Here is a 12,946-nt window from a genome sequence, read left to right as displayed (position 1 = left end):
AGCAAAACATTTACTCACTTGTCCAAATCAAAAAGGAAGTGGTGGCTGTTGGCATCTAACCATGTTCACCATTAAAGCTGAGACAATGTGAGAATCAACACCATGTGATTGTTTCTGTGAAAAGTGAGTACCCTGCAATAGTGAATACTCAATGAATTATCGCTGAACATTGAAGAATGCACATAATGCAAGTATAGAAGAACAAGGCAGGGGAACCTGGGTGGCTTGGTCAGTGAACCATCCAACTCTTGATGTCAGCTTTGGTCTTGATCTCAAGGTTGTGAGTTCAAGTCCCAGAATGGAGCCTACTTAAAAAACAAAAAAATAAACAAATGAACAAAATACAAGGCAGCCATGAAGACAGTAATAACTGAGCTCAAGTGTCCATTAGAAAGCAACTCTTAGTGTTTCCTTGCTTCATGATTTAGATCTCAACTTTATCAGTCTTATGAGTTTGAGGTTATTCACATACATTTTAAATAAGCATCATAATTTAGTGGCTAGATTTGAGTTAAGGTTAGGTGTTGTGAGTTAAATTTTATCACAGTCACATTTATTTAATGACAGATATTTATTGAGTTCGTATTATGTGCCAAGGAGCAGAGCAGCTGAATAAAATCAAAGGCCCTTCTTTTCTGGGGCATATATGGGAACTCTGTGGGTGTCAGAGGGAACAGCAAATACATAAAAAATCAAAATAATAGAAAATTCTAAGAAGAAAATGAAACAGAATTAAGGGATAGTAGTGATAGGTATGAAAAAGCTATTTCAGATGCATTAGTCAGAAGAGGTTTTCTTGTTAAAGTGATTTTTGAGGCAGGACCTGAGTGGCAGTGGGGAGCAGGTTTTGTGGAAGTAATAGCAAACACCAAGTCCCCAGAGTGGGCTTTGTGCTTAGCATGTTCTGTACCCTGTGATGGGGCAAGAGTGCATGGAAGATTAAAAGAAAAAAAAAAAAAAACCTAGGTAGTAGGGGAAGAGATGAGCTCAGAAACATAGCAAGGGAGCTAGCTCATCTTGGGGCTAGGTGTTAATGGGTCATACCAAAGTGGAGATCCTGTCTGGGGTTTGAAAGGGCTTAGGAATATGTTTGCCACAGAGGGATGTTGTGACAGAAAGTATTGTGAGCTGGTGATAGGCAATTCTGGTTCAGATTTGGTCTGAAAACTGCCTCAGGGGCTTAGCCTTTGGTTTAGTTCAATCCCAAGGCTATTTGGGACTCTAATCTGAAGGATTTGAGGGAGTTTTCAAAGGAATTTTGCAACTCTTCTCAGAGGGTTGTGGGAAACAATTGCAGACTCAATGTCATGCCTATGTAACAGTTTGGGCCATGAAGAATTTTACCCTAGACCCAGTAGCTTGTAACGTACAGTGACATCATATGTGGGGCATGAGGTGCAAGTTCACAGCCTGAGAGAAAAAATAAATATAAATATGAAGGTCAGGGTGCCTGGGTGGCTCAGTCATTAAGCGTCTGCCTCCAGCCCAGCTCATGATTCCAGGGTCCTGGGATTGAGCCCCACATCAGGCTCTCTGCTCCTCAGGAAACCTGCTTCTCCCTCTCCAATCTCCCTACTTGTGTTTCCTCCTCTCTCTCTGTCAAATAAATAAATAAATAAAATCTTTTAAAAGAAAAAATAAATACAAAGGTCAAGATATATTACTTAGGGATTTTATATCACAGATAACAGAAACCAAGCAAAGCTAGATTATATATAAAAACAAAAAGACAGAGATAATTCACTAAAAGGACATGGAATAGTTCCCAGAATATAAGGGTGGGAAGGCAATTATGCCTTAGAAAAGGATTATTCAGAAATAGAAAATTGTCGGGGCGCCTGGGTGGCTCCGTGGGTTAAAGCCTCTGCCTTCCGCTCAGGTCATGATCACAGGGTCCTGGGATCGAGCCCCGCATTGGGCTCACTGCTCAGTGGGGAGCCTGCTTCCTCCTCTCTCTCTGCCTGCCTCTCTGCCTACTTGTGATCTCCGTCTTTCAAATGAATAAATAGAATCTTAAAAAAAAAAAAAAAAGGAAATAGAAAATTGTCAAGACTGAATTTTCCCTGAATTTTGCCCTGAATTTTCCTACCCATAGCTCTCTGCACACAGAGGAGAATCTCTTGGCTGGGATCAGTTGTTTTCTCTTGGTTCAATTAGTTACAACCAAAGAAGTGAGGTCAAGAAGGCATGACTGTCAGAGTCTGCTCCTAAGAGTCACTCCCAAAGAAGGTGGCAGGTTGGGCAGACAAGCCAAGTAACCTCTTCCACATAGGTCTACACCTAGGTCATCAACTGATGCATTTATTTTATGTGCAGACTATTTGGAAAAGTACTCCTAAAAGATTCCCTACCCCAATCTAAGGGTAATTTTTACCCATTAAGAAATTATAAGGCAGGGGGAAAAATATATATATACACATATATATATGTATATAAAGAAGAATCAATGTATACATTTTTCTTGTGAATTGTGTTTTTAGTGAGAAATTTTCTCTATCACATAACAAGGGACAGATGAGACAGAAAAATAGACTTAAGTCGGAAATTTTGGTTTAGGTGCACCTGGGTGGCTCAGTCAGTTAAGCATCTGCTTTCAGCTCAGGTCATGATCCCAGGGTCCTGAGATGGAATGCCACATTGGGCTCCCTTCTCAATGGGGACCCTGCCTCTCCCTCTGCCTGCCACTCCCCCTGCTTGTGCTCTCTCTCTCTGTCAAATAAATAAAATTTAAAAAAAAAATCTAGTTTAAATCTTGATGTTATTAACTAATGGTCATGGCAAGGTGAGCAATTCATTCTAGTTCTCATAAATGATAACCATTGGACTAGATTCTTTTTAAGGTAATTAATCTTTGACCCTAATACATTATTTCCATTTGGTAGCAAATAATTGCTTAGGCATATGTTCTCAGGTTAATTGCAAACATATATCAAGAATGGTTAAGAAACAGGCTTTACATCATCATTGATAATAACCAAGACATGGAAACTACCTAACTGTCCATCAGTGATGAATAGATAAAGAAGTTGTGGTGGGAATGTGTGTATGTGTGTGTGTGTGTATAATTTTTTTAAAGATTTCATTTATTTGAGAGAGAGAGAGAGAGAGAGAGAGTAAAAGAGAGAGCCCAAGTAAGGAAGAGTGGAAAGGCAGGGAGACTGGCGTGGGGCGCGATCCCAGGACCCTAAGATCATGAACTGATCTAAAGGCAGACGCTTAACCAACTGAGCCATTCAGCTGCCCCTATACAATAGAATATCATTCAGTCAGGAAAGGAAATACAACTATTTGTGACAACATGGATGGACCTTAAAAGCATTATGCTAAATGAAATAAGTCAGACAGAGAAAGACAAATGCTGTATGTACTATGTGATCTCACTTATATGTGGAATCTAACAACAAAACAAAACAAAATAAAACAAAAAAACACAAGATTGGAAAACCCCCATCAAACTCTCAGAAAAAGAGATCAGATTTGTGGTTACCAGAGCAGGTGGGGGAGTGCCAACTGGAGGAAGGTGGTCAAAAGATACGAATATGCAGTTATAAGATAAGGACTAGAGATGCCATGTATAGTATGATGACTAGAGCTAACACTGCTGTAGGATATATGGGAAAGTTGTTAAGAGAGTAGATCATAAGAGTTCTCACCACAAGGAAAAATGTTTCTTTCTTTTCTTTTTATTGTATTTATATGAGAAGATGAATATTAGCTGACCCTATCTTGGTAATCATTTCACAATATATGTAAATCAAACCATCATACTTTAACTTATACAGTAATCTATGACAATTATTGCTCAACATAACTGGAAGGAACAAATAAAAAATAAAATAGTAAAAAAGTAAAAAAAAAAAATAGTAATAAAACATATGCACAGGCACATGCACATACAGAGGCTATAGAATCCTATAGATTTGAGTTTTCTCTTGCCAGCATCTGACTTTGCATAAATTCGTAAGTTGGTTAATTTCCTAAATCCAAGTTTGGTTAACTGTAAAATGTGGGTATGGGTGATACTTCAATGGACTCTTATGCCACTGAGTAAGAAACTGTAGGTCACCCGGTTCACTGTAAGTGCTCAATTCTGGTCATTGTTATCAGACTGTGAAAATGCCTAAACTTTTCTACCTCTTACTTTATCATTTTGTATAAATGTGCAAGAAAGTGAAAATTAAACTCCCGTGTTCCTTGAAGTATTCTAATGGCATGGACTAATACAAAATGAGATCAGAGATTGGGAGACTCTAGAAAGGTACTGTATACCTCCATGCCATTGAAAACTCATTGTACCCTAAAATAATTTTTAATTGGCTTTATAAAATGTGCCTTTCCCATTACCCCCCACGCAGATGTGAAAGCATGGAATTGGACAATAAAATCCGAGATCTGATTGAGAGGAATGCTTCTCCTGATCTTAAAGGGGCGACCCTGGGAGCCATACCAAGTCACAGAAATTCATGTTCCCTAAAGGTAAGAAACCACCTTTTTTTTCTACGTTTTCTCAAAACACTCTTCAACAGTGTGTTCACCCAGAAGAATTTATGGGGACAGTCCCCAAATCATTTACAGTAATGTACTTCCTTGATGACTGAGAGGATAAAGTCAACCACTATAAAACCTCTCTTACACAGTCACTTCCTGTTACTGAGGAAACCCTTCAGCAGAAACACTTTCCCATTTAAAGTGTGATGCCAGGCAGGCAAGTGTTGCTGCAGGGAAGTAAGGACAAGCTCAGGCTATGAAAAAGAATGTCAAATACAGCAACATCTCTTTTGGGGGGAGTTAAGTCACCCAATTTGTGTAAACATTCTTACATTGGATTACTAAAATCAGTACAATTCATTGTCTTTTTTTTAACATTTAAAAAAAATTTAAAGATTTTATTTATTTGAGAGAAAGAGAGAGAGAGAGCACAAGCAGGCAGAGTGAAAGAGGGAGAAGGAGAAGCAGACTCTCCACTGAGCAAGGAACCCAATGCAGGGCTCCATCCCAGGACCCTGGGATCATAACCTGAGCTGAAGGCAGACGCTTAACTGACTGAGCCACCCAGGCACTCTACATTGTCTGTTTTTTAAAAGAAAAAACAGGCTTTTCAAATAGAAGGAGTTGTCCAACTATGAATTTCTTCTTGTTTCAGGATACTTTTGTATGGTGCTTCATAGAAGCAAATAAAATTCAAGGGTAAGGTCAGGCTAGGAATCTTGAGGATGACTTTCTTGAAATGCATCATAAATGACCACACGAACTCAAGCTCTGTAGCCCTCCTGATTAGAAACCATCTCTAATGATCTTTTCAACTATAAAAATCCATACAGAGAGTTTTATAGCTTGGATCTCATAGACAAATACTTAATTATGCACCTAAGTTGCTTTCATACACTTATATCTTTTTCTCTTAAAGAAGACCCTGGAATTAAATAAGGTTTAAACTCCGGACCTCAGTGAAATCTCTTGGCCCACCACTCCGAAGAGAACATCTCTTAGCATTTGAGATCTCTCTGTGTCTCTCTTTTTCACACACACACACACACACACACACACACACACACAGTTCATTGAACCTACCTCTTTTCTCTTTAAGAATATGCTGCAGATACACCTCTACCTCTTTTTTCATTCATTTAATAAATATAGAATTGTTTGTGTTTGGTATCTACATACTTTTTCCTGTTTAGAAACTCACCTGTTCCTGACAAAACAGTATCTTTTTTTTTTTTTTTTTCAAGATTTACTTATTTATTTTAGAGAGAGAAAGAGTGAGTGCACAAGTCAGGGGGAGGTGCAGAGTGAAAGAGAAAATCTCAAGCAGACTCCTCACTAAGCACGAAACTGGGCTGTGGGGCTCGATTTCACAATCCCGAGATCATGATCTGAGCTGAAATCAAGAGTCGGACACTTAACCCACTGAACCACCCAGGCGCCCCAAGTAGTATCTATTTTTAAAGAAAGAAATGAATGTCTGTGGATGGTTAGAGCCATGGAAGGCTTCTTTCTCCTTTTCTCATCTCACCTCTTCCTCTGAACCCTCATACATACCATTTCTAACTCCCAGTTAGGATTTTCCTCCTTCATGGAAATGTATGCTTTTCTCAAGTAGCTTTCTTGTCTACTTTATGACGAGAGTTTGAATCCCCTCCAGTACCCTGATCCTCATATGTTTTGATTATCAGCCCCTGAGACCCATTTGCTCATGACTGACTTCCTCCCAACTCTGTTCATTTTGTCCTCTGGATTTCTCCTCATATGGTAAAGACCTCTTCTACATCCTCATCGTCAACCTCTTGGTAATTAGTTCCCCCTATTTAGGGAACTTACCCAAAACTTGTTATCTTTCTTTAATATACTGCTTCTCCCATCAATTCCCTGATGAAATTTGTTCATTTTCCTACACACCACACATCCAGGCAAAGGGCTGCAGATTCCAAGCTGATGGTTTGCTTTGCTGTGTTCTTTTTATTTGTTTGTTTGTTTGTTTTGTTTGTTTGTTTTTGTTTTTTCCTTGAGAAGTATGAGATCTGGAGGAAAACATCTGGAGAAAGTGAGAAGGTGAAAGGTGAGATCCAGTATTTAAGGAATTTGCAGAAGGTATGGCATGAACAGTGGGAGATGAAAGAGAGGAGTAAAATTGCAATGAGTTGCTGAAAGCTGTGAGGACAGAGCTGAACTTGTCCTATCACCGAATGGTGATAGGACAAATCCCTCCATGGCATTTGGGCTCCTGTATCTTCAGTAACCCCATCACCTTTCACCAGCTTAAAATATGCTTAGCACTCCTCCACTTTTAAGCATGTGTGAGATCCCATATTATTTTATGGATAATGTTCTAACTTATTCTTGCGCATCATATCCAAGCTTATTGATCGGGACAATCAAAACTTTTCAGCCCCTTATCACATCACTAATAAGCTCTGCCTTGAAAAACCCAATGGTCATTTTGCATCTGATTTTTCACTTGTTCTCTCATGCATTTGATGCTATTTCCTAATTCAACCTTTTAAAAATGTCTTTCTCCATCAACAGCTATAAAATCAATCTCTCATTACCCCTCCCTCTCCCCTACCTACAACTTTTTTTCTCCAATCTTCCCTTTTCGTTCACCTTCACTGGCTTCACTTATATAATGTGCCTGTGTTGTATTAGTGTTACCCAGGGATCTATACGTAGTCCTTGGCTCATTAAACTACAAAATATATGCCAGTGACTCCACACACATATAGCTTCCTAAACTTGGAGTTCTTTTCTTCATGCACATCAATTTCACTCAGTAGTTGCAAAATGAATTCAACACCTTTCCTGTTAAAACTGCTTGCTTTTTCCTCTCTACATTTCCCACACTAATGAATGGATCATTTTTTTTATCCAGTTATCCAAACTCGGGTATAATCCAGGGCTACCAAGCTGTCCAAACACAGGAGGCACTCATAGAATAATGCCAGTCTTCACCCTGGACCCTCAAGTTATTACCTCTTTTACCTTGGTAAAATCTTTGGACTTCATTTTTTTTTCCCTTCACCCTTCCTACTGTGCCATGGTTTGGATATTCATTATCTCTTGCCTAGACTATCCCCAGGAGATGCCTAGTCGCCCTTCTTAAGTTTTATTCCACATTAATCCATATTTACCAATATGGATCTTGCTAATGTGCAAATCCTTAGAACTTAAAAGTAGACCATCATACCTACATTATAAAGTCCAAATGCCTTGGCTTAATACATAAAATCCTCCAGGGTCTAGTCCCTACTTATATTTAGAATAAAACAATAGGGAGAGAATCTAGTATTTGTAGGTCAACTACCATGATAGCTATGGAGGTATTTTATATTATGCTTGAGATCTATAACAACACTTAAATATGGCTATCTTTATCCTCATTTTCTAGATTCCCTTTTTGTGGCTCCATGGTGTGAGGTAGGAGCTTCATAGTAGGTTCTGGGAGTGGGGAAACTCTTTCTTGTGGCTTTTGCCCCACTTTTATCTTCTCGAACAGTGATTCAGACCCAGAAGGGAATATACTTCTCCCATTTCATAAAGGGGAAACTGAGGCATTGAGGAACAGACTTTTGGACATGGTTCTTGCAGCTTCCATCTAAGCCATTTCAGGGTCCCAGTGCTCCTATCACCTTCTTGTCATCCTCTGGTCTAAGACAAGGTCAGAATATGTAAACCTCCCCCAATAAAATATTTGACAAAGAAAAAACAAAACAAAACAAAACAAAAACAACAACAACAACAAACTGTGCTTTCACTCTCTCTTTGAGAAAAGTTTCCCAGGAACAACCCCTGGGAGTCTCTCTGCATCCCAACAGACTTCAAACACATCTTCCTCAGTTGTTGTCTGAAGGTATCTTCAAAAACTTCATTGCTTGAATGAACACAATTTAGTTTCCAGTTGTAACCTCAGCTGAATTATTATTTATCCAAAAGAACTGCACAGGAGGGAATCCTACATTCAAAACAAAACAAAAACTTTTGCATTCTCACTGAGATATCTATAGGACTGAAAGAAGTATATGAAAATTTATTTTTGGTGTAAGACAATGACAGTGAGACTATGGAGTGTGTCTCTCATTTTCCACTGAATGAAGTAACCATAAGATCAGTAAGATCTCTTTCCAGGAGCAGAAAATAAATTTCTTTATAACTTAAGAGATAGGAAAAAGTGTAGCTGAATGAAAGAAATATGATTTAATGAAAGGCCCCAAGACATATGTCAAGTTCCCTTTTTCGCTCAAGAAAATGAACAGACTGACTCATTGCTGTGAGGAAACAGAAAAACATTATTGATGAACATGAGGAACTCCATAAGTATAAGAGCATTCTTTAATATTTGGGAGAGTTGAAATAGACAGTTGGTGAGCAAACAGCACTGAAGGTCTTGTAGGCAAAAGAAAAATAATTGTCTAAGTGATGGGTGTCTGAGTAGCTCAGACTCTTGGTTTCAGCTCAGGTCATGATCTTCATGGGTCATCATCTCACGGGACATGAATTCCTGGATCATGAGATCAAGTGGGGCTCCATGCTCAGCGGAGAGTCTGCTTAAGATTCTGTCCCTCTCCCAACTAACATGCATGCATGCACTGTCTCTCTCTCTCTCCCTTTCTCTCTCAAATAAATAAATAAATATCTAAAACAAAATGGTCTAAGTGAGAATAATATTCATATTCCAAAATTAATGTTAAAAATATAAGTGACACTAAACCAAAACATGGTCCTAATACTATAAGAAAATTAATGTATGAATATTCTTTTGTGACCCTGTAATTGTCAGTCTTAACATACAATGGAAAGGGGGAGGAGAATTGAAATGCATTTGTCCAAAAAATATAGAAATAAATTCTTGTAATTTATTGTAACTCTTGGAAATAAAAATGCAATTTGGGAGTAAGAAGAAAAGCTATCCAAATTTTAAAAAGATCCACTAGAATTGAATTTGTTTAAGAAGTTTGTCTTGTCTTTGGATTCGTCTTCCTTTTCCTCTTTTTTTTTTTTTTTCTTCTGCTTTTAAATAAGAGGCAGCACCTGAAATTGGCTTTCAGTAATTTCGGCACAAGCTGAGGAAGGATTTCCCGGTAACTAAGAATAAATTCTAGATCTGGACATTCTTCCCAAAATAAAAGGCCCTGGGAAAGTTCTTTTGATGATTCAGAGAGTAATATAAACTTATGACTCTTGGAAAGATTATAAAAGAAAAACTTCCTACAAACTACAGTAAGTTGACACACGTTTTCTGTAACCACATTGTTGAAAAAAAAAGTTTCCCTTTCCTTATTTCCCTTTTTTTAAAGCTAAGCTAGTATTCTTTATCAAAATGCAATTTTGAAGATCAAAATATTGTTTTCTCATTTGTAAAATGGAAATGATAAAAATATAAAGTAAGTGAAAATGTGAAAGCAGTTTGTAATTATAAAGGGTTAAATGAGCATTATTGCCATCATCACCATCATCATCTTCTTCTTCTTCATTATTTTTACGCTAGTAGGATGATCTTGAGCTCCTCCAATCTTTTTTTTTTATTTTTCTCAAATAATAACTAGCTGCTTCTTTGAATCTCATTATCTAATTTCAGCAGTGATAGCTGTGTAATTTTTTTTTAATGTATTATTTATTTTGGGGGGGAGGGTCACAGGGAGAGGGAGACAGAGAATCTCAAGCAGGTTCCTCACTAAATGTGGCACCTGATGTGGGGCTGGATCTTAGAATCCTGAGATAACAACCTGAACCCAAACCAAGAGTCAGACACTTAATGGACTGAGCCATCCAGGCACTCTTCACCCTTCCAAGCATCATCTTTATATACATATGCTTTTTCTTAATTATACATACTTATAATTTATATTTAAAAAATAGTATCCACATTTATGCATATGATGTTGGTATGTATTGTCTCAGGAAGGAAGTAAGCTCTTTTACCTGAAATGTCCAAGCTAATTACTTGCTGATTATGAAATGACACAGAAGCATTTCCATCCTCAATGGAGTGGTCCCTTGGATCTTCAGATTTATATTCAAAAACCAGAAAATATGTGAAAGACCTGTCTGTTTTGTTCATCTTTATATCTATAGTTAGCACAGTGCCCAATCCATAACCCATAATCAATAAATAGTTGTTATAAGAATGGATACATGAATGAAGATGAGGAAACACTTGAGCAAAGTATGAGAAAAATAAAGTTATCTGCACTGATATAGCATGATAAGGAATTAATGTTCTCACTGAGAAGAGAAAAAAATTAATTCAAGTAGGATTATAGGATTTGGAAGCTAAATTTCTCTTTGCAGATGACTAGTTATTCATAGTAGAAGTTAATCTCTAGGCAAGTGGTGGTAGAAACTGGTAAGATTTTGTTTGGATATAATCTCCAAGGTCAAGCCAATTCATATCTAGCCCACAAGAAAGCTCAATGACCTTGAAACTTTCCTGAATTCTATTCCTTAATGGCTTGGGCTCCTGAATGATGTTTTGTCCAATAATTTTCAGCTGTGTTATTTGTATCTTGCCCATATAGATAAAAGGTTCTTCATGGGGAATAAACATGGGGGATTAAGTAAACTCTGGTAAGGGTTCACCTACCCACATGTCATACAATGACCATGGCCATGTCACTTAACATCTCTGAATTTCAACTTAATCCTTGTTATCATCAAAGATAAGTCTCCTGACAACCTCATAGGGTTGTTATAAAGTTCAAATTAAAGCAAATATAATGTTCCAAACCACAGAACTCATGTATGCAAAATATATATATTCTTGCTTTCTGAACTGAACTTAGTTTCAGTCTAGGACACCATCCTGTCTCTGGCAAGATAAAGTAATCTGCTTGGCTACAGAGAATGTCAGCCACTCCATTGTTTTCTCTGGCAATTGACATTGCAGGCCTTCTCTCATTTCCCTCCTTCTCCCCATAATGGCACATAAGGTCTGTGCAGCCAATTTTGTGAAGTAATCAAGGTGGGGGAGGATTGTCAGAAATAGCAAATAAAAATGTCTTGTATTTTCTGGCAAGTTTAGGGTGAAAGCATTTAGGCTACAAAAATCCACCATCCTACAATGCCATTGGCACTAATGTAAGCTCCCCCTTATGGTCTTTTCATTGGTCCATATCCTTGGTGGCAGTCATTGAAGCTTCCACAGCGCTCATTTCATCTCTTATCCTCGGGGCCATATATATGGTAAATAATGCAAACTTCTCAGTTAACCACTTTTTCATTCTTCTCATAAATGTAGGAAATAATCTGGTTCTGCTTCCACAGCACTTTGGTGTTGAGCTGTCTCAAGACCTAGACATGCCACAAAGTCTCAGCTGGGTACCATGGTGGTATGGAGAAATTCTCTTCAGGACTGGCCCTTTCTCCAGACTTAACCCAGGGGATGAGGCTGAAGCTGTCTCTGTTCTTAGGCACAATCTGAGCACTTGGATAGATGATGGATGAGTCCGTAGAAGTAGGGGAGTGGAGCTCCATTTCTTCCGGAGCCCTCACAACCACCCAGATACTCTTATTCCCTGATCTTTTTTCATTTTCCCTCAGGCCATGAAACCTTGAAACCTATTCTTCAGTGAGGGGGTGGGAGTGGAAGAGATAAGGAAAAGGTTATATTGACTTCTCAACTACCATCTTTTCTATCAGTTCTTAATGGCAAAAGGTTTATGCCGGGATTCTGTCTTTTTCTCAAGCATTTTATTCTGAAAGTTTCAAATATATAGCCAAGTTGAAAGGATTTTATGATATACACTGGTATATCCACCACCTAAATGTTGCTACCAACCTTTTACTATACTTATTTACCACGCATCTATCTACCTGCTCACCCCTCTTTGTATGCATTAATCTCTGTTATTTTTTGAGGCATTTCAAAATAAACCGCACAAGAGGAATTCATCTTTAAAAAGCTTTTAAAGATAATTTTCAGAGAAAAAAAGTATCTTTTGCAATTCAAAGTTTTGGTCTTCAATATGGTCCCTAGAGTTTGGAGAGTCTATTTTGAAAACCAAAGGTTAGGTACCTCTTGGTGACTCAGTCAGTTAAGTGTCTGCCTTTGGCTGAGACCACGCTCCTGGGGTCTGGGAACTGAGTCCTGGCATAGAGCTTTTTGCTTAGTGGGGAACCTGCTTCTCCGTCTGCCTGCTGCTTCCCCTACTTGTGCTCTCTCTCTCTCTCTCTCTGACAAGCAAATAAATAAAAATCTTAAAAAACAACAACAACAAAAGAAAATCAAAGGTTGAACAGGGACCGTTTTTCTCTTTGCATTTAATGGCAAACTTAATCAGCCCTGGAGGCAGAAGAGATCATTAACCAAGCAGAGAAAGGATTAGTTACAGAAAACAAAGAGCAGTGCCTATTTGGAGCAATCATGAGTTAATCAAGATATTAACTTATCTCATAAGATGTGATAAAGCTCTGTGCAAATGTAGGAAATGTTATTGAAGACCACATTTATGCC

The 12,946-nt window shown here is 38.1% G+C and overlaps 1 protein-coding gene across 1 annotated transcript in view; it reads left to right on the top strand.

Moving 5' to 3' along the window:
• The window catches only part of TNIP3 (TNFAIP3 interacting protein 3), a 113,374-nt gene that overhangs the window by 59,934 nt on the left and 40,494 nt on the right, over positions 1–12,946 (top strand). The window contains exon 3 of the mRNA XM_059417201.1: positions 4,356–4,476. Within this exon, the coding sequence (XP_059273184.1) occupies positions 4,356–4,476 (121 nt within the window). The remainder of the gene's footprint in view (positions 1–4,355; positions 4,477–12,946) is intronic.

This window comes from Mustela nigripes, chromosome 1, assembly GCF_022355385.1.
Source record: "Mustela nigripes isolate SB6536 chromosome 1, MUSNIG.SB6536, whole genome shotgun sequence".
Lineage (NCBI taxonomy): Eukaryota > Metazoa > Chordata > Mammalia > Carnivora > Mustelidae > Mustela > Mustela nigripes.
The sequence above is the reverse complement of the archived record's forward strand: the minus strand, read 5'-3'. Positions and strand labels throughout refer to the sequence as shown.